At 53.1% G+C, this 27,466-nt stretch overlaps 4 protein-coding genes across 4 annotated transcripts in view; 3 read left to right on the forward strand and 1 right to left on the reverse strand.

Annotated features, from left to right (window-relative positions):
* Window positions 1–380, forward strand: part of VOLCADRAFT_103523 (uncharacterized protein) — a gene marked incomplete at its 3' end in the record, with an annotated part of 3,762 nt that extends 3,382 nt beyond the window's left edge. The window contains exon 4 of the mRNA XM_002947535.1: window positions 136–380. Coding sequence (XP_002947581.1) covers window positions 136–380 — 245 coding nt within the window. The remainder of the gene's footprint in view (window positions 1–135) is intronic.
* A 641-nt stretch (window positions 381–1,021) lies between these two features.
* Window positions 1,022–4,875, reverse strand: VOLCADRAFT_87856 (uncharacterized protein; the record flags this gene model as incomplete). Its single annotated transcript, XM_002947664.1, has 6 exons — window positions 1,022–1,048; window positions 3,159–3,269; window positions 3,496–3,552; window positions 4,233–4,396; window positions 4,500–4,623; window positions 4,765–4,875. 6 exons carry the CDS (start codon window positions 4,873–4,875, stop codon window positions 1,022–1,024), a joined length of 594 nt encoding a protein of 197 aa, XP_002947710.1.
* Window positions 4,876–6,189: 1,314 nt separating this feature from the next.
* VOLCADRAFT_87857 (uncharacterized protein) lies at window positions 6,190–12,040 on the forward strand (the record flags this gene model as incomplete). The annotated part of the gene is made up of 14 exons (XM_002947536.1): window positions 6,190–6,449; window positions 6,946–7,032; window positions 7,515–7,600; window positions 7,827–7,926; window positions 8,274–8,442; window positions 8,769–8,849; window positions 9,140–9,180; window positions 9,536–9,729; window positions 10,005–10,129; window positions 10,473–10,517; window positions 10,974–11,027; window positions 11,301–11,371; window positions 11,686–11,744; window positions 11,961–12,040. 14 exons carry the CDS (start codon window positions 6,190–6,192, stop codon window positions 12,038–12,040), a joined length of 1,452 nt encoding a protein of 483 aa, XP_002947582.1.
* Window positions 12,041–14,752: 2,712 nt separating this feature from the next.
* Window positions 14,753–18,780, forward strand: VOLCADRAFT_87858 (uncharacterized protein; the record flags this gene model as incomplete). The annotated part of the gene is made up of 7 exons (XM_002947537.1): window positions 14,753–14,852; window positions 14,965–14,991; window positions 15,233–15,288; window positions 16,207–16,286; window positions 16,813–16,852; window positions 17,497–17,621; window positions 18,615–18,780. 7 exons carry the CDS (start codon window positions 14,753–14,755, stop codon window positions 18,778–18,780), a joined length of 594 nt encoding a protein of 197 aa, XP_002947583.1.
* Window positions 18,781–27,466: the final 8,686 nt, after the last annotated feature.

Here is a 27,466-nt window from a genome sequence, read left to right on the forward strand (position 1 = left end):
TCTCTTGCACAGCAGATGCAACGGACCAGATAACATCTCCGTACAGATGCCGTCCAAATCTGTTGGCTTTGCTGTGCTACACAATACAATGTTCTTCCTTGCTTCGCTTTGAGTTGGGGTGCTGTGTCACCGCAGATGTACGGTGCTGGGTTTCTGTTCAGCATTTGCTAACAGCAGTAAGTTTTTTGATATACGGTTATATGGTGATGATCGTGAGCACGTCCCCCAAGACGTTTTGTGGGGGGTGTCATGGGTATAAGGAGCAGGTCGAACGTGAGGGGCCCTACTCGCGCTCTGGCACGCGGCTGCACACGCACACGCACACGCACGTGCGAATACCGTTGGTCGGGTCACAGAGCGAAATTGCAGTGACTTTGTAACAACAATATCTTGTTTCCATGCCGCGTTCAACAAAGTTCAGCTGCGGGCCTCGCAACTTCCCGCGGTCCGAACGCATTTCATAAAAAGACGTTGGCCGTTGCACCAAAATAATTTTAATATTACCCAGGATTATGTAGACCTCAAATCCAATGCAGTTTTGCTACATGCGGCATGCTCGGGTGCTTCATGTTTGACCACAGGCCGCGTCACAGAACTGCAAGAATACGGCCCGCCTGCAGGACCGAATGCACTGCAATATTATAGAATTATAAACCCTTCAAAATCATGCAAACAGATTTTCAAAATACTACTCCATCATGGAAATCGCCTCCTCCTAGTAATAGGCAAATAGGGCCGGTCATCCGTGAACAGCACCACTAATAGCTGCCAGTTTATTTCCGCAGGATAAACGCGTTCAACAAAATGATCTGCCGATCAGATCTATGTTTGCATTTCTGTGCTTCAACCTGATCGTGGGTTCGCAGGCCCCATACTCTCGTTGGTTGGTCGTTGGTTGAAACTGTACTACGCGGCAACCCTTTACGGCGCTGGTTGGCACAAGCGGGCAACTCGCAAGCCGCATTGCCGCAGACTCTCAACGCACCCAAATCCAACAGCAAGGATGACAATCAGCATGCTATTATATCTGCCAGCACAAAAGGAAGCCCTGGGGTAGAGGGTAGGACAATGGAAACATTGCGAACGGTGTTTTGAGAGACCGTGTGTCCTTACATACACCCCCTCCCATGCAGAGGATTTACAGCTCTCCCTCTTTCGTGCCGCCACGGCACTGAGAGGGAGTGTACCGGGCCATAGATGACAGAAGGTGGAGGGAAGCGTTACAACGTGCGCGCAATGTGGTGACAACGATTTTGGATTCCAGTGAGTCGCGTGACAAGCTGAGCCTCACTCGTGTGACACATGGTTTGTGCTGACCCAATTGGTGTGTATTGATGTACAGGTCAGCAGAGATCTTAAGGGCAGAGCAGCTTGTTCGGGGGTCGGTTCACAGTTTCGACAGATCGCCAACTCGTTGCTGGATATTCAAGACAGGCACCTCTATAGTTGCTGTGGCGCGCTCTGTAGCTGAGACACAACCCCTGAGTGGGCGGCTGGTGTTCACTCCTGGCGGGATCAACCTGGACCCATGCTTGTCCGCGGCTGCTAACACACGTGTTGGGGCGACAGTGTATTACGACATGGAATCCGATGGTCTGCTGGAGTGCAACGCGTGGATGGGTGTTTGATGCGCAACGGAGTACATGCTAGTCGCATTCGCCAAGCAGTACTGCTGCTGAAAGCCGCTGTGGGTTATGCATGGTTTGATGCCATACTGCAGTGGCCTGTCTGTTTTCTGCGCCAACGTTTGGCGTTTGTGCGTGGACAATCTGGGAGTCACCAGCAGGAGGGAGGACCCCTGGCATGGAGAGCGCGGGTAGCCAATCCACACGGAAGTGTCGTTGTTTACATGGGCCCAGACGTGCAACGTTTTGTGACAGTGTTTGGTTGCATGGGCGGAATACCAGGGGCAACTTCATGGGCCATGCCCCGCCTAACGGAGAGCTCGATGTATTAAGGCACAGAACGCATATGGAGCACACATTCTTCTCGACAGACATCTGCATTTTCTTTTGTTTTCATTGTAGCTCGTGGTACTGAGTTTAGCGGTGTGTATCGGAGATTCGCCATTGTTTCCACCCGAACCTATTCATGCATGCGAGTACGGCGGGTATAAACTGGACAAACTGCCGATGAAGTGTGGTAGGAAAACAGTGGGGCCTCAGCGACTGACTTGACTGGGTATTGCAGTTGTGGCCCTGAGTGCTTGCCTCCCGACATTGCCAGAGTACGGTAACCAGGTGTGCAAGTTTTCCTGCTCCACGTCCTGGGATCGAAACCAACACGCACATGAAGCACTTGTAAGCGGTCCCCTTGCAAAGTTTTCTGTAAATTCCTTAAAAGTCATGTGCTTCCGGATGCCAGCCTGAGCCAATCCTGCAAACTTTACAGCCAATTCGACACCCTGAGCAGGCCAATTCGATACCCTGCAAGGCTAATTCAATACTTTGCCAGGCCAATTCGACACCCGGACAGGCCAATCCAGGCCAGCACAGCCCAATTCCGGGGCTCCACAGCGCAATTCGAATACCTCCGGCGAGCCCGCCAGAACAATTCAAGACCTCGACGGACCAATTCTTTTGTCAGGAATAAAATCCAGGCTAATTCTGCGACAGAGCTCTTCCCTAATTCCAGCCCGGATCCTACCCTCCTCCTGGGGTCATCAGTATGGCAACGCTCAAGTGCTATACATCTATATCTTTGCTCGGAGGCTCTGCCATTCACGCTCCAGAAAGCCCTCGTATGATTTCGTAGTTCATCATCACCGCCTGACGGATTCTATGGAGTTGTCCACCCATCCAGGATTTGGAAAAACCTGCATTAATGAGGAGCCAGGGAAACAATCGCTCCTTCAAGCCGGCGAATTTCCTCCATATGCGATGCCGTGGCGTGACGAAGCAAAAAGAGTCCATGAGCAGCGAGCGAGGAGGCGTGAGCACAGGCATTCAACGAAGCGACACGTCAACAAAGGCAACCTACCAAAAAACAGTCCGTTTAATGGCCATGATAATTCCCAACCTCGCACGCATGTAGGATTGCGACGACGCAACAAGTCTAAGGGGCTCTCACAATTCGGCCATAAGCGTATAGGCGCCGTACATGAACGCACCTGAAAGATTACTCGGCCCTGAAAGATATTCTGCCGTACATGGACGCACCTGAAAGATTACTCGGCCTCGCACCATGGCCCTCGGTACGGCGCCGTACTGCCGGGAATCCAACGACTGCGTCAGATTGTCGCCCTGAATCCACACGTGCCCCGGGGGTACCTGTGCCGTACAGAACGCAAATCAGTTCCACACCTGGTCCGTCCCGCCGTACCAGGCACCTACACGAACCTCGTAACGCCCAGGAAAGAATGCAGATGATGCTGATTGTAATGATGATGATGATGATGACGACGACGTTGCTGCTGCTGTAATGATGTTGCTGCTGGTGCTGGTGCTGATGATGGTGCAGACCACCTTGCTAAAGAAATAGGCATTACGGACGTACCTTCACCCTCCGGACCTCGCTGCTCTCCCGATCAGGATACAGCACCACCTCGTCCCCCTTCAAGGAGCAGCAGGTCAGGCGCGCGGACGTTAACACGCGGGGCCCCTGGTTTTGGGTCATAATCGAGCCCGGGCACGGAGAAGAAAACCCCATCCCCATTCACCACATCTGGCGCCCCATTCACCCTGCCCGCCCCAGCAACGCCACTTCCGCCTCCTCTTCATTCTTCTCCTCCCGAAGCACCCAGCTTGAGGCCCCGGTCCCCACACTTCCTTCCTGATCTCCCCCCTCTTCCTGATCTCCCCCCTCTTCCTAATCTCCCCCCTCTTCCTGACCTCCCCCCTCCCAGGAACCATCAAAACTTCCGCCCGACCCGTGGACCCAGACAGCGAATTCAGGGGCAGGCTCTGCTACCCGTGAGTGGCAAGGTAGCGACAAGGAGGTGAGTTGGGAGCTGGGGACGCATGGCACACAACATGTAATTTGTTAAAATGGAAACTGCTTCTCGCGGGGTGCCCCTGCGCATGGCCCCTTTGCCCTGCCTGTCCTCGCGTTCACCATACCATACCTCATGATCGGTACGTTCCCCTCTGCCCTTTGTCAGGCGCGTCCTGGCCCCCGCTCACCCTCGTGTGTAGCTCTTTGCCCCGTCTTTCGAATGGAAAGGTAAAAAAAGCTGCTGCCGAGTAAGGCTCGACCCAATCAGATGACGCAAAAGCGAGCGGGTTCCGGCTTACCTCCAGCGCCACCACGCGCTTGATGATGGACTCCGCTGGGTCCACGGGCCGGGCGCAAATCACGATGTCTCCTAGGATGGGGGAGATCAAGAGGAGCGGGGCCTCAAGCTGGGTGCTTCGGGGGAAGGAGGCAGCGGTGGTGATGGTATTGACATAGGTGGACGCTGGTAGGGCGAGCGAGTACACAGATGCACAGGTGCAGCAACCAGGATGTTGTTTTCGAGGTACTCACAAGGCGTAGGATCGGATACGCGCCCGTGCACCCACCGGGCTTAAGGTCGCCCCACATCGGCGTCACCGCCTCCGCAACCACGTAGTCCCCTTGGCCCCCGAAGGTAGGCCGCATGGAGGGGCCGGTAACTTTTGACACAAAGAGACCGTAGCGGCTGAACTGGGAGGGGGAGGTATGCCAACAGGTTCATGGGAAACCACGGAAAGACGAGGACTTCAGCTCAAAATTTGCCGTAGCGTTAAAAATACTGGCGCTATTAAGTTCATTCTGGACGGAGCAAGTTACACATGGCAAACTTACGACGTAGAAGCATGACAAGGTATGTAGGAAGGTCGAGGTGTTCGCTTTGGCTGCCGACATCCATGCCCCAAAGCTTTTTTGGTAATGATGCCAAGAAGCTCCCCTTGCCATCGTCGATGCTTGTATGCTGGAGGCCCAAAGGATTGGGGAATGGCAACGACACACCGGTTCACCGTCACATTCTCTTCATTTACACGTCACATCATGTTTACAATTCATCACGTAAGGGTGGATAAATCAAAACTTAAAGCTGAAAGCTTTCTTCCTATGTGTAGGCCGGCTTCCGCCTTACGGATGACAGAGGCGTAAGGAATCGGCAAGCAGCAAGCTGTGGGGCAACCGCAAAAGTGCAGAGATATGTGTTGGTAGGCAGTGGATGCACATTTATCAATCTAAACACCGCTTTGCGGTCCGTTGATGTTCGTTGGTGCCTAACGAGAATCGGTTCCTGTCTGCCTTCCTTTGCTGTTTGCTGTGTTTGCTACAGCAGAGCATGTCAGATTGTCAACCATAGAAGTGATCCATGTCGTTCAACGTCAGCGTTGCGTCCCCGCTTTGACCGTCGCAACTTTAGTACACTGCAGACCAGAGCATGCTCCAAGGCCTAGCGGGTCCCGACATGCGCCGCAATCCATCAACCCCCTTGAACTCAACGCGCATCCTCTGGCCGAGCCACCGCCTTTGTCACAACCCCAGGGGTCACAGTATCACCCTATCACTCACGGCTTGCTCAGCGATAAATAATGCTTTGGGCAGATGCTTTCAGATGGGGGGCCTCAGAAGCTTGGAAGCGCCTCGGCCCGAGGGACACCACCTCGCTTCTGCTTGGTCAACATCTAGTCCACGGCGACTGTGAACTTCGGGTGTAGCTTTCTTGGGCATGGAAACACGCCTAAATTATGCATAAGATTTTACAACTCGTGATTTCGGATTTGTATTTAGTGAAGGCGATGGCTTCAGCGACGTCCAGCGACGTCCAGCGCAGCAGCAGCAGCTCATGACAGTCTTGGATTTCCTCTGGCGAAAATCGGCGTCTGTCGCAGTAGGCCATACGTTGGCAAATTATACTCCTGAGCCTCCAAAGAAGTGTTGTAATTTTCATGCCGACGTGTTTCAAGAAATGACCTCACGCTTACACTCCGATCCGATCCGATGCCACCGTACGGATATGCCGAGTCAGCCCGAAAGTCTCCGCAGCCGCACCGAATACGAGCACCCGCACGCAGAAGGAAGGCTATATAAGGCTGCACAAGCACCTACTTCGCAGTTCTCATCAAGACCAAAGCTTTACTAGCGCTTACCACTCCCTAGGAAGGAAAGGAAAGAAAGGTTGCTGCCCCGTTTGGTCTGTTTAATCCGTGTCCCTGCAACACGTGTACAACCACACAGATGGCCCGACGCGCCCGCCCACGCCCTGAAAGCTCCATGGCACAACTGGCCCTTCGTTGCGCCGCCGTCCTAAACCTCCTCGTGCTCTTTGCCCTCCTCCCCTGCTGGGGCCCTACGCATGTGACTGCTGAAGATAATGCTAGCACAGGCAACGGTGGCGGTGGCGGTAATGGTGGACAGGAAACCTCGGCCATGAGCCCCATCCCACCGCCCTCCGCGAACCCAGCCGCACCTAACACCAGCTTCAGCAAGCCGCCACCACCGCCCGCAGGATGGATCCGAGCCCGAGCTTCATGGTGAGATTGGGATCCGGTTTCCGATGTTGAAATTTTGGTTCCGGCACTAAGGGAATGCTCCAATGAGAGCAGATGGTGATCCCCGGGTCAGGCAGATTGGGGTTTTGACTGTCGTACGTGTTGTGCATTTACGTGCTGGCTCATGCAGTTGACACGTTGTTATTAGTTGCATGTAGACGCCTTGAGGATCGGGTGTGGACACGAGTATAAAAACTCGAGGGCAAACTGAAACAACGGCTTTATTTGTTGAGCGCTGGTTACGGATGGAGATGGCGATCTGTGTGTTTTCCAGTTCATATGGCTTTCGTGTACCGACCCGTGGGTCGGGTCCAGAACATCAACGGCCAGGGGTCCGGGTCTGAATAGCGGGGTATCTATGTTTCAAGTTGACTCGTGCCGTATATTCCGTTCTTGTATTGCCAACTATGTCTCAAGCCTTTTGGCCTGGGTTGCTTCGCATCCACAGTGTAGAATTATGCCGTGCCATGCCATACAGGTACGGCACTCCGCACCCCTTTGTGGACGTCTTTGCTCCGTCCCGTGGCGGCGGCGAGTCGGCGTTTGGCATTTTAGAGTGGGGCGGGTAAGTTGCGACTGCGATAGTTGCGCGCCACCTTTTGAGCTGTGGGGCTCCCTCGCTTGCGAGCCCTTACAGCCCCCCACAAGCAAGGTAGCTGTGCCATAGACTCTACATGGTGGGTATACTGGCCTAAATATATGCACATATGAACTGTATGTGCATCCAATGCACTTTCTACTGGTAGGGGAAGTGCGGCCTAGCCGGGGCATCTGCTGACATGTTGGGCTGTACAAAACAGGAGGAGTGCGTTGTTATATCCATTATTGTTGTTGTGCGCCACCCGGCCAGGATTCTGGTGGTAAATTTATGGTAAAAGTTGTTGTAACTTCCTAAGTGTAAATTAGTGTTTAGAGGACTGCTACTCCGAGATATCCGAGGCATGTCCCGAAATCGCGATGTTCGCATAGCGATTCTTGAACCCCCGAAAATTCTTATCAAAAAATTGCGATTTGCGATTTGGTCTGCACAACATACGCGGTGTGCAGGTGCGGCTACACGAATGCCGACGGCTCGTTACCCTTCGACAAGTCCGAAGTCTCGTCGTACGCGGACGCCAATCCCGACTTCCCCGGTACGAGCTTTGAAGCGTTTTTAGTTTTTAAACAGGGGGGTTGCAATTTCCACACGCATTGCAGTTGTACGCCGTATAATACGCAGTCACTCCAGTACATCCTGAAGCATCCTTAAGAATCTAGGCATCCACATTTGAAAGGCTCTCGTCCTTTTCGTCATCATATTTCGGTCCACGTTCTGTTTTCTATATACTGAGGGTGGTTTTCATCGTTGCTGTTATGTAGGTAGTTGCGGCCGTTGCTACGAGGTCAAGTGCGTTGATGGCATCGTCCTGGGTCGCAACGATGAGGCGGTTCAGTACGGCAACTGGTACTACTATCCAGAGTGAGCGCTACGGGGCCGCAAGGCGCACGGCAATCAAGTGTAATGATCAAATTCCATTATTTCCTTCAACCCATAGAGGACCCGAAACCGTCAGCACATGAAGCGTCGGCACATGTTGCACCCCACGAGTTCGTTTTTTTATGGTGCCTCTCCTCGTACGTACATACATACATACACGAGGCCTTTAATTGTCACAAGGTTTCTAAGATTACCTGTTTTCCGTATGTTCTGCCGTACTTGTGTGCGCTGCGCCGAAGCCGTGGCTGATGTAGCCGAGCATGATGCGCGAAGGCCTATCTGCACTGCACTAGAATGTTTATCCTATGTACCTGTGCCGCAACACACAGGCACGGGAACGCTGTGGACAACTTCAACCGCTCGTTCCCCGGCAACCCTGCCGAGAAGGACGGCTATGTGTACGTCCGCTGCTGGGACCCAAACAGGACGATTAGAGTGCACGTCATTGACATCTGCCCCTGCTGGTACTCGCCCAAGGGTCAGGAGCCGTACGAGCAGGTACGGCATGCGTGGGAAAACGCTGTGGCAGCCGTGGACTGCTATGCTAGTGTTGAGCCATGAGTTGTATGCCAGTCGTCCCTCCTTTTTTTAAGGGGGACTGATTATTAATAATACTTCACATATACCAATGCCGCAAATGTAGGCTGCGGATTGTAGACCTAATTTTAGACTTCTGAAACTTCCTTTCTTTCTGTAACGAAGCGAAGTTACACCGTACATCGTGTAGTAAACCCGCCGTGTGCCCAGCAGCCCCCGTGGCCCTGCAGTGCCCAACCGCACACACTCCCCCTGCCTCCCCGACCGCTACCTACGTGGTGCCGCAGCCGTCCTGCTGTTTCAAGAATTCCACTAACCCACGCTCCGGGCAGCACGAGATGGATATCTCGTTCTGGGCGTATGAACGGGTGGGTTGGTGCCGTACTACCACCATGTGCCGTACTACCAACATGTGCCGTACTACCAACATGTGCCGTATTATCTAACCGCCAAGGACGCGGTTGGGACATTCGATACAACATATCGAATTTACAAAACAACAATGAATTTATTGAGCTAGTGACCCGTAGGAAAGCCTCGTTGTCGTGGAGTTGGTTTTTTCGGTTTCCCTCGTGTCGCAATGACGTGGTGTTCCCCGAACCTGCTGGCTCCAATCTGTTCTGGAACACTCCTCCCTGCCGTACCGAACCGTTTACAGTTGGCCCACCCCATGTACCCAGAGATGATGCTCAACATCAGGTAGGATGCCGTACGGTCCGTACTCGCTTTTTAGGAAGCTTGTGTGCTGGTTTCTGGTTTCTCAGAACATGTTGGTTTTTCTGATCATTGCGGCAGGACATCCCTTCCCATGATGTATTCCTTTGCAAGCAACCAGTAGTGGGGCGATGTTTCAGGTTACAATGTGCAGCATGGAATACAAAAAAAGTGGTCTTGACTCCTGTTGCTCTTTTCATCCAACCGCCACAACCACCACATCCATCCAACCGCCACAACCATCATACAGCACCACAAAAAAGAGATAGCTATAACCTGGGACCCGCGGACCCGCGGTCCGGCCGTTCTGTCTCTCGGGAACACCCCCCGCATGCTGCAGGCCAGTGGACTGCTACAGCGGCGCCGCGCTGCAGCTTTCCCCCGGCTACATCAACCGTGACACGCTGTACGATAACATGGTGACCACGGGCTGGTCCTGGTTTCCGTACTACACGCCCACCCATAACTTCAACGTGACGGCTCCAGGGTGGGGACTGAGCGGCTCAGCAGCGGCGTGCGCCGAGGTGGCTCCTGGTGGGTTAGTAGTGGTTGGCGGTTGGTTCGTTGGTTGTGCAGCGCTTGGTTACTTGGTGATCCTCCCATGCTCTTAAGGTCAGGTCTGAGAAGAGGGAGACTCGGTGGTGTAGAAAGTAATAGAACAACGGTGTAAATAGCTTCTTACACGGGCGTCCCCGGTAGTGGTTGTGGCCACCCAACCCAACCGAACGGTGGTTGTGGCCACCCATCTCAACCGAACGGTGGTTGTGGCCACCCATCTCAACCGAACGCTCCCAATTCCTGGCCTTCAGGCGGCGGCATGACTTGGTGGTGCCGTGGATGCGACCGCCCCGGCTATCAGCCCTTCTACGGAGCGACGTCAATCACCTTCTGGCTGCGAGATCGCTACACACCCGGCAACGTGCCGCCGCTCAAGGTGGGTTCGATGCTGTGTGAATGTGTACAGCTCCCCGCTGCTGACACTCCTCGGAGCGGTACACTCCCCTTATATATAGATGATATAACTTGTAGGAGGATGTACGGCAGCGGAATGCTCGCCAGGGGTGGATCCACCCGACGGTTACACCGTTAGATTACGACGGGTATACCGTTAGATTGCGACGGGTATACCGTTAGATGTCCATGTGACATGATCCATCCGATGAATCCGACCCATGGCTCTTGAGCTTCAAGAATAATTCTATTTGTCAACCTCGTTGGGCCTTACGCGGTTCACTGATCGGGTTACAAATTCGATTCGTCCTTTCCTTTCCGTACAGGTGATGGTGGCTCAGCAGGAGGATGACATTTATTGCCCTGGAGAGGTACGGCAAAGTACGACCGCAGTAGGAACTCCCGTTTATTATTTATCATTATCAAAGTGACTAGATTCTGACCTTTCCCTGCTCATCGAAATGCGCGCGTACTTTGCGCCGCCGGAGGCCGCCTGGGGCCAGCAAGCAGTTGCGTAGCTGGCTCAGGTTCAGGTCATTAGTGTGATCAAGCCATTGAACCTCACCGCGTACCAAGCAGTGGGCGGCACAGCAATTACCGCTTATTACTTTTCGCGTTTGGGATGGATCGCTGAAAATAGATTTTGGCCCTTATCCCGAGCACGTGCTGCTCCAGTTAGTTCACGATTTCCCACTAAACCAGCGCACCTTTCCTCGCATGATGCCGTACTCCTCCATCACTGCAGCACCTTTTCTAGCATGATGCCGTACTCCTCCATCACTGCAGCACCTTTTCTCGCATGATGCCGTACTCCTCCATCACTGCAGGCATATCTTAACTCGGTGTCGCCTAGCGCCCGTGGCGAAGACGGCTGGATCCAGGTCGGTTCCATTCGTACAGTTGGTATGGGTACGGCTGGTACGGCGATGGACCGATAAAACTATTCATAAATGCTTAGCGAGCGATAAATGCTCAACCGCAGTTCCGAAATTATCCTTTCCCATGATAGTCACTTGCTAATTTTCAGCTTTTGGATGGCATCTCCTCGTTATCTTCACACTTTCCTTACTTACGTTCTGCAAGGACGTATCGAGTGACCTGAATAATCAGAACCTCCCCTGTGGTGTGCTATGCATCTCGCATCACCGTTGCAGTGGTCGCTGCCGTTCGACTCGACTTTCAATTGCGGGAACAGGGCCAATGATATGGACAAGATCTCGTTCCAGTGAGTACAGAAACAGTGCAAAGGGTGCAGTCCACTAAAATTTAAAGTACTGAAATAATAATTGAATTTTTCTCCCCTTTGAGAGAATTGTTGGTCTCTTTTGATGTTTGCGGAGGCGTGCGAAACTCGTCTGCTGCATCAGCGCGCGAAGTTCGGCGAAAGGAACCTCAAAAGTGAGCGTGAAAAAGCTACTGCGCAGTAGCTTCCCCACCGTGGGTGTCCTGATGTCAGGGAGGCCACCAGCACACTCTTTTATGGCGTGGAATGAACGAAGGCGGGCCACGTATGTCAATTTTGCCTGTGACCCCGTACAGGTCTGTGGGCTCGGCAAATACGTGGTTTTGCCTGGACGATCTAAAAATTGAGCATGGCGGTGCGCCGGCGAGCACGAAGTAAAGGTACAGGGAATGGGGGGGTTAGAGACAGGTTTTTCCGTCCGAACGAGCGGTGGTGGTGCGCGGACACCCGAGCACGACCTTGCCTTTGGCCTGGAAGCCAAGGCAAGGGCTGAAGTATGGGATGGGATTGTTGACGAGTCCCTAGGTAGGCACAGCAGCACAGCATGATCTGCCTTGCGCAATCCCCCCAGATAGCTATGATGATATTGTTCAAATGAAGGATAAGATCCAACGACGTGACAGCTGGTTCGTATGTATTGGAACGTTTTGACTAAAAGACTTCGATTCGCTCGTTTGGATGACCATGAATCCGGGTTTGGGAAGGTAACCAATCAAGTTCAAAAAAAGAGTAGGTCGAACCAATGCGGGCAGGAAGCCCGCCAACCTGTCCTAACAATTATTAGGGGTCGGCGCAAATCAATGGGATTACCACATAGCGTTTGCGTCGAATGGCGTATGTGGGCATACACGACATTTTGTCGGTGCCGTTGTTGCCATTTTCCTAGGGCAGCCTAGCTATCCTTAACATATTGCATATTAGTTTCTTATCATTGAGCATCATTCCTCTTTTATTATGCACCGTGGTGTACATATGGCATGAGTTTCTGGAACGACAATGGTGCAAATGATTCTTATCGGTTGGTTTTGGGAAATTTATGGGAAGGTTGTAAGCTGGTGCTTCGCAGCAAAACAACGGTGAGAATGAGGGCTGTGGTGGCGTTTGGCGGTTGCGCCCAGCAGTGGCATAAGGTAGTAAAAGAGGGAAGTTCGGCAAGGAAGGTGGATAAGTCGCGAGACTCTCGATCTGGCGGAGTCGACAGCGTGCCTACCTACTGCCTGCTGTGAATGCGTCAAAACCTAACTGTTGATGTGTGCTTGCCCCTGCCCTAGTTATGAACCGTTAGATATTTCAGCTGACGTATCAGCAAATAAGCTGTTGCCCCTGGCTTCCTGAGAATTGATAGGACTCTTTTGAGGACTTTGATGGTTGAGGTGGGAATGCAATCACGTGCCGTGTGTGCACATGCTTTGCTTTTTTCCGTCGTGTTCGCCAATTTCGTACAATCTGTACCTGTCCTGGGTGCATCAGGGTCACCCCCATGACCCCGCATGATGAACGACCGACGTAAGTCGCCGAGGCTGCAGGAGTTTGCTTGCTCTTTTCTTTCATGCGAGGGGCATTCCATGCCCAGGCGTCGGCAGGACGGAGGACCAGGACGAGCGAGTTGTGAAGGGATGCCACGGCGGACGATGGATATATATGTCGTTAATTTCTTTTGCAGCTGCAGTCATTTATGCAAATGTCCTGGTGTCAGGTGCTGTTGTGTTGAGAAGAGGTTGAATCCTTAACATAACTTTTTTTATAAGGAGGCGCAGGAGGCACCGCTGTTCGGCGGGTAGATTAAAAGTTAGAAGGAAGTATAAAACCATAATTTGTTAATAATTCTGTAGTTAATGCAATTTTGTTCACTGGTCAGACCTCGTTCGGGCATGCGGTTTATCTCTTCCGAGAGGGAGGGGAGGCAGGCATCCGGCGGCGTCTGGCGGTCGGTTTTGGTTACAAGTCGAGGTTCAATCAATTGAAATTTGCATGAACTGGTTGTTGAAAAATATCTCGATAGTCTTGGATTTGCCGGTGTTGTCTTGGTGTTGTTGCCGGTTTCAACTCTGCGGGATTCAGGATCTAATGTTGCAAATCAGGGAAAGCGCTGCAAAGCATGGGACGTTGGAGAGTAAAATGGTGTACCTGCCACCGACACTTGTGGTCGTAACTGTACCTACGATGCGTTGGTAGCTGTGCCGTAGCAAATTGGCGAAATGAGTTTCGATTGGGATTCGCTTATGGAAGGATACGCAACGAGAAATCCACGAGGATACGCTCATCATCATCATCAACTGTGGGATGCTGATACTCCTCATCGCGTGAGGATAATCATAGTTGTCGAAGGGGATATCGTAGGTGGGGTATACTTCTATTTAGTTAATCCCCTTACGTTCATGTCATTTAATATAAATCTTTTAATAAGCGAAGGATTCTCTCTGCCTGGCTGGTCCGCAAATCTCCATTGTAGAAGTTGATTAGCATTCGCAAAGTTTAGGAAGCTGAGCCGCTGTGATTGAGGATTGACTTTTCAGTCGGGAAGGACGCGGGGAGAAGTGATGGGAAGCCTGACAGATGATTGAGTAAAAATTGAAAGGCAGACGTCCACAAGCATTTGGAGCACCAGAATGCTTTCTTTAGCAAAACAAGTTGAGTCACTAATATATAACATAAGTTGGAATTACAGTGACGCACCAATTCAGCAACGTTCGTCGCGTACTTATGAACTTTTGTACTCGTGGCTGCAGCTGAGCAAACCCTAAATTTTTTGAGCCAGTTCACCCCAATCCAACTCTTAACTATTCTTATCTATATCGATAGAGAAATTTTGCAATGGAGCCTTATGTTGTCCTCGCCAAGCACGCCTGGGGGGTTTGCTGCCTGCCGCTCCTCCTCCTGTTATCATCAGTCGCCCTGAACGACCGCCTATTTGCGTGCGGCCGAACATTGGAACGCGACGGTAATTCGCTTTCAAGTGTTCGAAGTGGAGGGTGCCTCTTACTACGGGTGTTTTAGCTGACGATGGGGCCCGTGTGCGGTATGGGAGTGAGTAGTTATGCTACGAGGACCGAGTCAAGTGCTTTCACACGCATTGTGCAGACACACACGCGTACACACACACACACACGTACACACACACACACGTACACACACACACGCACGCACAGGCACCACGACAGCGTCCCAGTGGGATACTAGCTGTTGGCTCTTGCGCTTGACTACCATAGCATGGCATACGTTGCCATTAACCCTCCACAAAATTACTGGCGGACCCGTGGGTCAGTTGCATGACATCATGCCGTCGGCGTGCACGCTGCTACTTCGCTTCGGCCCTAACAATTTAAATCCAATCAAACAGTATTCGGCCTGATCGCATTCTATATGGAGGTCAAGGATCGTGACCCGGAGTGGCACGGCGCCATGTCCAAATGGCCCGTTCACACATGCAACACCAGCGGAGTGTGCAAAATCGACCCGTGCGGTAGGTACGCTACGAACATTACTGAGGGAAACGTGCGTTTGCGGAATCGGACCAGATGCAACTCCTCGCATACATGTCTGATCCTCCCATATACCGTATGCCGTACACACAGCACGCCCAGGTACTCGCACAGGACCGCGTGCGTGCATGTGCACACACACACACACACACACACGCGCACGAATGTGCGAACGAGTAGTGACAGTGACATACAACCCATACAGAAACATACAGAACCCTGTCCGATCCGCATATGGATATGCATACATATGTGTTATGTTGTATATGAGTACACATGGGATCTGCGGCCTGAATAGTGCACGTACGTATGTGCAGTTTTTGAATTCAACATCGCCGTGATGTCGTCATCACCAATACAGGCTTTGAATTCGTGGAGGGACGAACTGATTGGGAGGGTGTGTCATGCCGCTACCAGGTGAGCAATTCCTGCGGTATCCTGGGTACCACGGGATCTCTATCATCCGCCGATCGGCCCTTTTTTGCAAAAAGACGTGATACAACAATTTGAATCCGGGCTGAGCAGCTAGCCAGACCAAGACACCGGGACGAGAAACCCAAATGTAACACCAGGCAAAGAGTACTCAGTTGGGAGATGCCAGGGGAGCTGATCCCTCTTACACAAACGCGTTCGTTACAGTACGACTAACAAGAACAAGGCACCGGGGACGTGATACAACAATTCCTCACCTCAGATGGCTGCGACGATAGGGCCCAGCTGTCTACCCTACGCATCTATCCGCGCATTGAAACCTTAATATTCTACACCCCCTAGGGTTTAGGGTGTAGTCCTTCCGCCTCCACATAACCGACAGGAGCTGGATGGAGCTAAATGCATGTTGCGTTTGTCCTCGTTTCCATGACAGGGCAAAAGATTAATTGATGTTTGTGACGATAGGCGCACTGGAGCTGGATGGAGCTACATGCACCGACGCCCACGCACCAACGGGGACGTTTGCGCCTATCGTTACAAAAATCAATTAATCTTGCCCTGTCACGGAAACGAGGACAAACGCAACATACAACACATGCCCAGCAGCACACACAACCAGCTACAACACCCATGCTGTTCTTTCTACCTTCGTGTCTTGTGCCGCTCGTCAGCCCCCGCCGGAAGGATCTTGCCCTAGTTACGATACGACGGATCTACGCGGATGCTTGACTTCATTGATTTCCAGCCCCGATTTCTAGCCCCAGGCTCCTTGTTGACCGTTGCTGTTCCTTCCCCGGGCCTAAGTGCGGCCTTGATTGCTTCGGTGTTCCCCATCATTTATTTGGATCTCATCATTTATTTTGGACCCCCATCATATATTTGCACGTCTTCACGCGCCTGCAGTGGAACTGGGACAGGAGCATACCCCGCCTGGTTACCAACATCCACCTGCCCAAGCGAGGACTTACTGGAAGCCTTCCGAGGTGGGTTGGGGTGGGTGGGTATGTACGGCAGCAGCTAGCAGGGCATGCGGGCGACATCTGCCGTTGGCAGCGTCGTTGACGTAAGCACCGCAGGCATGCTACATCATAGCTAGGGCGAAATATGGATACGAATACACGTATGTATGTTGTTACAGGGTGGTATAGCTTCACCAGCGACCCCCTTTCCCTTGGAGGCAGTTCCCTGCTCTCCCCTGCTAGAGGGGCACCCTAATCCGTTCACCCCATCCGACTTCAGAATGTATTCGTTGGGTTCAGCAACTCATCACCAGCATCCAACCAACACGTATGTTTGGCCGTTGCAGTGCAACAGCACATTCGCTTACATAGTTGCGGGCTCTGTCCAGTTGGCGGCCTGATTGTCGTAGCTAGCTGCTACAAGAGCCGCATGACATTCTGGAAGAGCACTTTCAGTGCAGCTACTATATTTATCTTGCTTTACGCCGGCCGCAAGCCGAACTAGACCTACCAATCCATATGCCTTACATCTCTGCCGTATTGTATACAGGAGCTTTCTGCTTTTTGATAACATCACTGAGCTTGACATGGTGAGTGGGGTCGTCGTGCCACTGGGGTTATGCACGTTGTCGGGTCGGGGGGTCACATGCAGTGTGCTTGCACTGGGTATCAGCCTCGTACTAGGTTTATGAGTTCAGGGTTGCTACCAGGGTTCACAGCGCTTTTGAAACACTGTAGACGGCAAGCAAGGGACATACACCAGAGGTGATTAGACAGATGTTATTGGATGGTGGGGACCAACGACCAGCACCAGCCGGGCGACTAGCCAAAGGGCGTTCAGTTGCATGTTGCTGCCGGCAATGCCGCTCCTTGGATTTGAACCGGGGTGGGAGAGGCGCATGAAGCACTAATAAAAAAACACCCGGATGGTCGCAACTGCCTTATTCAGCGAAGGGAAAAATGTCAAACTTATCTGCACATTCGCCGTACTGAAGTACGGCACCAGGTTCAGAATACAACTGGTGATTAATTGGAACATTATTCCTATCATCAAGCATCTGCATTGTGCCGCCTGCTGGCTGCTTAACGTCCGGTTCAAGGCTAGCTAATGACCCTAAAAAAATGCTCACATCACAAGAGCTGGAAAACCTGGAGCACGATCGAAACAGACTACCGAGTCCGTAGTCCATGGATCCTAAATCCACCCCGCCTGCCAACTGCCGTACATATGTAGGATTCCAACCAGCTGACGGGGACGCTGCCCAGGGAGATCGGTTGCCTCCGAAACCTCATTGAAATTGACCTGAGCAACAACCGGCTGCAAGGCACTATCCCCCAAGAATGGAACCTGCTTAACGGGTGCGCGACTTCTGGTGTCGTGCTGCTGTTCCTAAGTGAGCTAAGTGAGCACCATCCAGTCATGTATCACCATCATCACAAATTTGCGACTCACACTTCACAAGTCCTTTGCTCGCTTACCATCACATAATGCATGGCATAGAGTATCGCCTACACACACGCCAGCCGTTTATCGATCCAGCCAACAAAGGATCTAGACAGCAGTGTTCGGAAGTTATAATCCCTCGACAAGCATGGGAGTCCAGCGGTGTGCTATATTATATTGACCTTTGTATCAGCCAAGCACGAGCCACTGTTCGTTCGTTATCTGGCTGGTTCCCCAGGATCAGGAATTCGCGCCCGAACCTAGGCACCGAAACCAGGTCCTCTTGAGACAGGCCTGCGTGAACTGCGGTGTGGGTGCAGCTATAGCGATCTATGTGTCCCGGTCAGCACTGTTGGGCTGGGCCAGACACGGTTGGGGTGTCGCTATTACCGTCTGCGCCCGTGTTGGGCTACGAAGAGGGCTGCTGCTTTAAGCACAGGTATAGGTGTGAAACATTATGCGTCGTCAGTGTAATTAAAAAACATTATTCGTGATTAACGCAAAATAAGAATTATGCGTGATCAGGGTAACCATTATTATGCGTAACTCAATATCCGATCCCAGATTGGGCCCGTTAGGGTAAACCGACGAAGGTGATCAAAGGTCGACCTCGGTCATTAATAAAGTTAGTTATAAGGGTTAGGTTCAGTGTGGAACAGAAGCACGCCATGGGGAACACATGCGCTATTGGGGTTTACACGTCTCCCTCCTGTGGGGGCGTAATATGTTAAGGAGAGGAGTGAATTTCTCTGGCCATTACATCAGAAGCCAGGTTGGTCGGATAATTGCAAGTTGTGGGCACGATGAAGAGCGCCAGGGGCATGGCAGAACACCATGGCGCACATGCTTGTGTGCTACCTCGTAACCCCTGCACCTCCTGCTGCTACTGCTACTGCTTTTGCCGACAGGCTTGTAGAGATGGAGCTAGACGGCAACGGCGGTTTGGCTGGATGCGTGCCCGCGGAGTGTCCTCCATTTAACAGGGTCTGCGGCAGCTTCTTCGCAACACCCTGCCCCTCTTTCACCACCGACCGGCTAATTGGCACCGACATACGCGGCACACGGCTCTCGTGAGTAATCGTGCATAATGCTTTGCTCCAGTTGTGTGGCGTTCGACGTGTTTCGACGGGTTTCACCCATCGCCATCCATATGTACGGTTTGCTGATTAGTGTTGAACTAGTCAGCGCCATAGAGAGTGCCGAAGTGCACCGCTCTAAAACGTTGACATTGAATACATTGACGTTGACATTGAATACAGGCCTTACAATATAGGCGTAAGTCCTATAATGCTGTACGCTTGGCTCCGAACCCCGACGACGGAAAACAATCATATCGTTAGTCTTGACGGACATCCCCGCACTGGTGCGGAACTTGTAACTTTGACTTGTTAGACATGGTCATCATATAAAAGAGAGGACCAAGAAGTAGATCGTACATAGACTCATGATATAGAATGGTCTATAGAACGAACCATGGTATAATATCAAGGCCTTGGTCTATAGATGATCAACCTTCCTACAAACGGGCTTCCATACAAGTCGCTGCTCGCGGGTGCACGCAGGGGACGCTGTGCTCCATACCCAGGAGGTGACGCCGCGCTGGCGGCCAGTCTCCGCTGTCCCTCGCCGCAAGACCCATATTACCGCGATCTCATCATGCGATTTTTTATGGAGCAGCAGAAGAAGGGGGTTGTGGTGAAGACAGTTGGGGCCGCCGGCAGCGGCGGGCAACTAACGTCGGCCAAATAAAAGTGGATTCCCTATCCCGCGGCCAGGGGCTAAAAATCAGCATACCACGGCCGTGCAAGGCCTCTCCCACCTCGTGCAAATTGCATGTTGCCGTATCGGGACCTTTAAACGTCGATCATAGGATGTAACAGAGGTGCATAAGAAGCCTACACGCTACGGTCCACGCTGGCCGGTCTCTTTTACAATCTTGTTAAAGAACAAGCGGACAACATGCATAATTGTGTCATCTGCATATATATAACCAATGGTTCACTGAAACACACATATCTTGCATGTCTACGTAACCTGTAAGTCTGGCTCTAGACGCCGGCGGGCCGGATAATCGCGCAGCGTTGCGCAAGACCTCGTTCCTGCCCGTAAACCTTCTGCCCAAAGGCAAAAACATGCACCCACGACTGGTAAGAGCACCAGGGGCGAACGTGGGTGCCAGCATTGAACATGCCACATGCGCAGCGTGTACATTCTCCAGCACGTTGCCCAGATAGGCCTATTAACCTGTAACTCCCAACAGCCTAACCGGACACGCATGAGAACTTGATGCAGACGCTGGGGCATGGTCACTTGAGTGTGCTCTAACCAATCGAGAGGCGCACCCCTAGGCGGGGCCACTTCCATCCAGTTAATCCCTATGGGGAAAACGCGGGGGTCACCTGGGGTATTCGGACACTCCCATCGCGCATCAAGCCGCTTGGCAAATACCTAACGAATGCTCTCAACTGGCAATTCAAGGGTGGCGTAATGCGCTATGAGATCATCACCGCGCGTATTAGTTGGTGGGGGAATCCGCTCCTACGCTAGTAAGAAAGGCTAGTACCTTGCATGTCCAGCACTCAGTAACGCCCCCGAGTGCCAAGTCCAGGTCAGCGACAAATGCCCCATGAGACGGCGTTTAGGATGTGTGGGCTGTATGCTGACTGTGTTGGCGGAATTGCGCGGAGGGGCAGGCTCTGCGCCATTAGTCTAGTAGCAGGATACTCGCCTCCCACGTGAACATGATCGGAATTTCGCGAGCGGCCCGGGTGCAAATCCCGGATGGCGCACACAATGATCGTTTTGGATGCATTTTACACGTACTCGAAACACTGACCTGCATGTCTACGTAACCTGTAAGTCTGGCTCTAGACGCCGGCGGGCCGGATAATCGCGCAGCGTTGCGCAAGACCTCGTTCCTGCCCGTAAACCTTCTGCCCAAAGGCAAAAACCAGCCTAACCGGACACGCATGAGAACTTGATGCAGACGCTGGGGCATGGTCACTTGAGTGTGCTCTAACCAATCGAGAGGCGCACCCCTAGGCGGGGCCACTTCCATCCAGTTAATCTGTCACGCCAAAACATCTGGAGCGCACAAATTACGTGCCACGACCGAGTTAGTCGCTATCCGCAGGTGGCTAAGCCAACCGAAGGTAGTTAGGCGAACCGCGTATTGATTTAATTGAGACTTTGGGTGTTGCCTGACTAGCGTATAAGGCGCTTTCCGTTGTGATTTGAGAATGTTAGGTTGTCGTTCATCTGTCGTTAGTCGGATGAGCGTTACGCATCCAGGGTAGGGCCGGGTGTGATAAGGCCCGGCGTGGATCAGTCGGTACTTCGCCATAAATGCGAGTGCGAAGAGGCCAAACATTTGTCGTTTGGCTCTCGAAGCAACTCTTCGTGAGCGTATAGACCATTATATTATTGAAGATAATATAATTATAGGAGGGTTGATAGGACTGTTTGGTGTAACAAGACTGCAATCCTACCCTACCTCGACACGCGCAGCAGAGCAGGATAGACAGAGAGTGTACACACAGCATTCCATAAGGTCCGCCCTTAGTGCTCCTACCTCTAGGCTCGACAGGGATCCGTTCCCAGCCCGTCCTCGCCTACTGCGATCGCGCAAATCAAGTTAACGAAGCTGGAGTGAGTCAGCCAAGTCAAGCCGGAGCTTCAAGGAGAGCTCCTATTCTATAATCATCATTAAACCCACAGCCAAACGACCGAGAAGGTCGGCGAGTCGTCCTGAAGTAGGCGGCCGTAAGAAGTAAGGAATCGGGTGCCAGTACCCCGAATTTATTGTGCAGCTATTATTGAAAGCGATCCGTCGCTGTATATTCTCCAAGTGGTGTCACCCATCTATTGAGCTAGGCTTTTCGCGTCCGCGCACTAAGCCAACACAGCTCGTTAGCCTTCCGAGGCACATCGAATACGCAGTGTTAATCGACCTCAGGTTACTTCTTCGCCTGGTTCCGACCAGTGTGAGGAGCGCGGGCGCGTCAACCCTCCGGCGGCAGCCATCCGTGGCATTACTGCCTACTTGTCGCGTTCTTATTTTCTTTTGATTTGCCGCAAAGCTGCTGTTATTATCCAGCTTGTGAGCTTTTGGCGTGGTTGATCTGGCTAGCAGTGAGTCAAGATTCGTAGCCGAACCACCCCTTTCAGTGTCGAGCTTCCGAGCTCCTGGGTGTTGTCTGGCATTCCACGCGCCCATCGGGCATATTTGTGTGATTATATTAGGTGTGGAACCAGCTAGTGGTGGCTCTATTGGTGCATCCGTGTGCCGAGCCCTAGCTGTTGGAGAACTATTAATCTTTGCCGTACTCAGCCACCAAGCGCTCCGGCGTTGGTGTGTGTCCCAGGACTATTGTACGTGCACACAGGCTCCAGCCGTACAGACTCATCAGTGAAATAGTGTCCCCGGACATCACTGAACACTGCGCTCTCACTAGAGCCTTGTAAGAGTCTGATCATCTTTTGAGCACTGGCAGACTCTCTACGTCGTGTCAATCCCCACCGCTCAACTCGGCCCCCAGGGTACATCGAGCATTCAACTGCGCCAGCGCGCCCTAGGAAAGGTCACGCAAAGCAACAAAAGGGAGTGAAGAAGGGTCCGCCCCTCCCTGCTCAGCAGCAGCAGCCAGGACTGGAACCCGTCACTGAGCAGCACAAGCAGGAGCAGGAGGTTCTGTGGCTTGAGAACCCTGAGTACTCCGGTACTGCATCAGGGTTGAGCAACGGCCTCGCGTCAGAAGCACGCGTCGAGCACACAGGCAGCAGCGGTGATTTGGAGCAAGCAGACGCAGCCGAAGAAGCAGAGTGTGAACACAGCCACTCGCCTAATTCAGAGCTAGGACCAACCTTTCGGCTACACAGCCGAGCCTCCTCAGCAGTAACTTCGGTACCTCAGCAGTTTCCGCTTCCCAGCAAACCCTCAGGAGGATCCGTACAGTCTTCACCTTCTATCAGCCCTTGGTACAGCGATACCGAAATGGAGAATACAGACTCCTCGTGGTCGGGGCCCACTATGCTCCGTTTTCGACACGAGGAGTTCCCTGCCTTCAAGCGCGGGGCGCTGCGTGCAATGCAAACACTGCGTGCACGCTTCCGACTCAACAAAGGACAGGTGCCCGTTGATGAAGCTCTCGACTTGATCAACACCTTTCCTACACCAGGTACTATGTACGACATCTGGCATAAGCAGCAACTACATACGTTAGTTAAGGATGCTCGTGCATGGTTCAGCCGCCGCTGCACTGCAGCTGCCCAGGCAGCTAGCGCAGAGGGAGAGGGCATGTCAGCGGCAGCACACAATGCTATCGAGCCAGCATTGGATGGTGAAAGCCTTCTCGAGTATTATCTCGAAAAATTAGACGAATCTTTTGCTCATCAGCGCAAGACAGCCAAGGTTCTGGAGTATTTGCGGACTAGGCAGGACAACGGCTCGCCACAGCTGTACCTGCAGCAAATACGGGAGCTCGAGCCATATATTCGAGACTCATACTCCCGTGCGGTTGTTGCGGAGCGCTACATTGAAGGCCTAGATCCAGCAGTGAGGGAGCGCATCAGAACCAAGTACGAGCTCACCCCACGTGAGGGATGGTATGCTCAACTCAACAGCATTGCAACGGACGCTGAAACAATCTGGATCAACCTGCAGCAAGCCCAGGCCGAGTGGGAACGACATTCCAGCAGCAACCACGCCTCCGGGTCCAAGCAAGCTATCACGAGTGAGAAGGAGAAACGGCTGCGCAAGCAGCCCAGCAAAAGCAGAAACAGCGGCTCCGGCCAGTCTAAGTTCTATTGCAAGCACCACGGCGCCAACAGCTCCCACGACAGCAAGGATTGCTGGGTTCTAAATGGTCGCCCAACAGGAAGTGGCAAGAGTGCCGCAGCTACGGGTTCCCATCAACCTGATGAATTGGCGGCAATGATCACCGCAGCAGTACAGTCTGCATTAGGCGCGAGTCGTGCTGCTATGGTTTCTACATCCGAGCAGCAGGCCCCAGCCACGAAGTATGCTGCCGATCAGCAACGGCGGCAGAACCGAGGTGGCGGAGGCAATGTCAACAATGGAGGTGCCTCCAATAGGCGTCCCCACATGTATGATGGTCCACCCTGCGAGTATTGTGGGCGGTATGGCCATGATGAGCCAAACTGCCGGGTGCTCCACCCACAATTGGCGCCACCCGGCTGGGAGCCGCCTCTTAAGGCGCTCCAGGTGCTGTTCCAAGCTAACAAAGAGCAGGCACAGCAGAATTGTGAGCGTGGCGCCGCACCATGCCAGCACCGAGCAGTGGCTGTCGGTGCTGTGCACCATGAGGAGGACACTGATGATGATGATGAGGTGTACGTGCCGCACCAGGACAACGCCAACGTGTCCTTCAACCGCAGCACCCAGCCTCCGGGCACAGCCTCTGAGACAATCAATGAGGTGGCGGCATCCGTGCACGCCACTCTCACTCATCAAGCTACTCCGGTGTCCTTCCAACCCATGGAAATCAGCAATAATGTCTACCCACCACCTAAGGTGTCTTCAAAGCCACACCCTGCCGCTGCAACACTTCAAGGGTCAACGGCAACAGCAGCATACCAACCCAGTGAGTTGGTGCTCCGTTTGAACATAGACGGGCCTGTGTTGAAAAGGGTTATCACGGCAATTAGTGAGGTCGATGAAGCGACCTGTGAGAATACGTCTCCTTCCAAGGAGGGCTTGTCTGGGGTGCCTCAGCCAGCTCCAGCACCTCAGCAGCAGCATCCAGCAGCTGCCCAGGTTCCAGCCCTGTCGCAGCCTACCGTTCAAACTGCAGCACTCAGCATACAGGCCCCCGGGCCGCTGAGTGTTGCTGGCTGCACTTCTCAGCCAGTGCTGCGTGAGATGCCTTCTGGAGTGCCATACTGTGTTTCAGGGGTAACTGGAGCACCACCCAGAAGCATACAGGAGATAAACAGCGTCGAGCTGCAGCAACTGCTTCTCAGCAACCGTCCTGCAGCTGACTACTTCGCACGAAAGCAGCTCATGTTTTATTTTCCACAAGGTGCACTACGGTTCAATGGTCATGAACACCCCGAGTTTCGGAGCCTCCGTGACCACTGCGCAGACGTAAATCTCATAACACAGCGTGCCATGCAGCGGCTGGGTTTGGTACTCGTGCCCACTCGCACGCACCTAGATACGTCCGCCAGTGTCGATGCCAAGCTTCTGGGGGAAATTGACACGAGAGGAGTTCAAGTAACAATGCTTCCGGGCACGATACACGAGTTCAAGCTCAACCTCACTCAGACACTGGTGGTTGAGAACACGCCTCTGTTCGATTTCTTGGTGGGCAATGAGCAAATGCTACCTGTCGCGGACGCCATCACCCAGTATCCGACAGTGCAGCTCCACCTGTTTCCCAATGTCATCGAGAGTCCGGACTACACAATTAGCATCCCCATGACACCTGCTCTGCAGTCCGCCGCACGAGGGGTCACAGCTAGCCTGCGTTCAACAGCTTTCTGTACCAGGGCCAGCTCTCTTCCCAGCGACATGTCAACAGAGCTGGGGGGGGGATGTGTTAGCAACGACAGTCCGCAACTCGTTCAATCAACCAACACAACTGTACAGAGCGCATGTGTTCGTCCCTGCAATCACGCCAGCACCCCTACGGCTGCCTCTACCCAGGCGTCAGAGCACCGGTTGGGAAAGGAAGCAGGTCAGCACAACGCAACACATGCAGCACCTCAGTCTGCCAGCACACCCAGGTCAGCCTTGGTGCGGGCAGCATCAGCAATCATAACTACGGTCACCAGCATTACATCAGCAGCTACCAGTACTGTAGCAGCTACGATTGGAGCCGTAGCAACTGCGGCCACTCCCGTGGTCGTAACACACCAGGAGCCCTTGCCACTGCCCCGGTGAAGCGGCAAGAGGAAACGGGCTAAGGCCCTACGCACAAAAAGCATCAGTGTCACCAAGCGCACATGGACAAGCCTTGCAGCACTCAGCATGCTGGCAACGCTCCTGCTCTCTCTCGCTGCAGGCGCAGGCGCCATGCAGGGCAAGTCGTTCGGTGCCTCAGGGGTAAAAATCGCCACACAAGCCCTTTCCACAGGGGGGCTGCTCCTGAGCGCAGCCAGCTGGGTGCCTGAATCCGGTGGTACGTCTACAACGTGCTCAGGCGCACGATACCACGACGGGTTTGACTACAACGGCTGGGGAAGGGAAAGCTACAGCCCAGCCGCTTCACTTGCCAGTGTATCCTCCTTTACGCCTGAAGGCAACATGGCAGCAACAGCCTATGAGCGCTACCAAAAGGATCCTGATGGAGGATGGATCTGGGGCAATAGCATCAGCATGAACAATGAAACCAATGATGCTCTCAGAGCCGTCGTACGCGCCCGCAAGCGTACGGCATTCACCTACAGCATGGAGGACCTGCCTGGCTATCACGGTGATTTGGGGCCCTTTAGGCTGGATCTGGACACCGACAAGCCGATTGTCCAGCCTCCTCGACGCTATAGCCCCAAGGAGCGCGAGGTCATCGCCGAAAAGACAGCCGAGCTTGTTAAAGCAGGCATTGTCAAGGAATTCCAGGGACCGACAGCCTGCGCCGTCAACCCAGTCGTCGCCGCCAAGAAGGATCCCGACACTGGCTTATGGACCGACTACCGCATGGCACAGGATTATCGCCCTGTCAACACGCATACACTACAGGACAAGTATGGGCTGCATCGTCCCGAGGAGATTTTCCAGCGCGTAGGCAAAGCCACTATTTTCTCCAAGTTGGACCTGCGGCAGGGGTTTTTGCAGATCCCCATAGCGCCTGAGCATCAGGCTCGTACCTCGTACTGGGTCTCCAACAAGCTCATGGCCTACACACGAATGCCGTATGGACTCAAAAATGCCAGCGCCTACTTTCAGCGCGTCATGGATTATGAGCTGGGCAAGGCAGGCCTGGCCGATGTCAGCGTAGCATTCATTGACGACGTACTGATTTGGTCACAGACGCCTGAGGAGCACGTCAAGCATGTGGCCACTGTACTCGACATGTTGGCAGCCTGTGGGCTCCGTGCCCATCCTGACAAGTCAATTTTCGGCGCTGACGTCATTGAGTACCTGGGTCACAACCTCAGTGCCTTTGGGATCAGTCCTCACCAGGCCAAGGTCGCCGCAATCATGGCTCTTCAGCCTCCCCGCAACGTGTCTGAGCTCCGTACGCAGCTGGGTTTCATCAACTACTACCGCTGCTACGTCCCGCAAATGAGCCAGCTCGCAGCGGATCTGAACAAGCTCCTCAAGAAAGGTGAACCGTGGGTCTGGGGTCCCAAGCAGCAAGAGGCGTTTGAAGCCATCAAGACTGCATTCACCAAGGAGGGACTCATCCTGCGTCGCATCGACTACTCCCGCCCACTGATACTGCACACGGATTTCTCCAATAAGGGCATAGGAGCCGTCCTTGGGCAAGTCGATGACGACGGAAACGAATACATGTGTGCTTGTATCAGCCGCTCGCTTAACAAGCACGAAGCAAACTACAGCAGCTACAAGGGAGAGATGCTGGCCGCTGTGTGGGCTGTGAAGATGTTCCGGCACCACCTGATCGGCGGCCCTCCGTTTAGGCTGATTACAGACCATCAACCACTTCTGTACCTGATGAGCTCGGAGGGGCTTACAGGACAATATGCACGCTTTGCACTAGCGTTGCAGGAATATAATTTTGTCATCGAGCATCGGCCGGGAATTAGCATCAGAATGCGGACACCCTGTCCCGCAACC

This window comes from Volvox carteri (assembly GCF_000143455.1).
Source record: "Volvox carteri f. nagariensis unplaced genomic scaffold VOLCAscaffold_7, whole genome shotgun sequence".
Classification (NCBI taxonomy): domain Eukaryota; kingdom Viridiplantae; phylum Chlorophyta; class Chlorophyceae; order Chlamydomonadales; family Volvocaceae; genus Volvox; species Volvox carteri.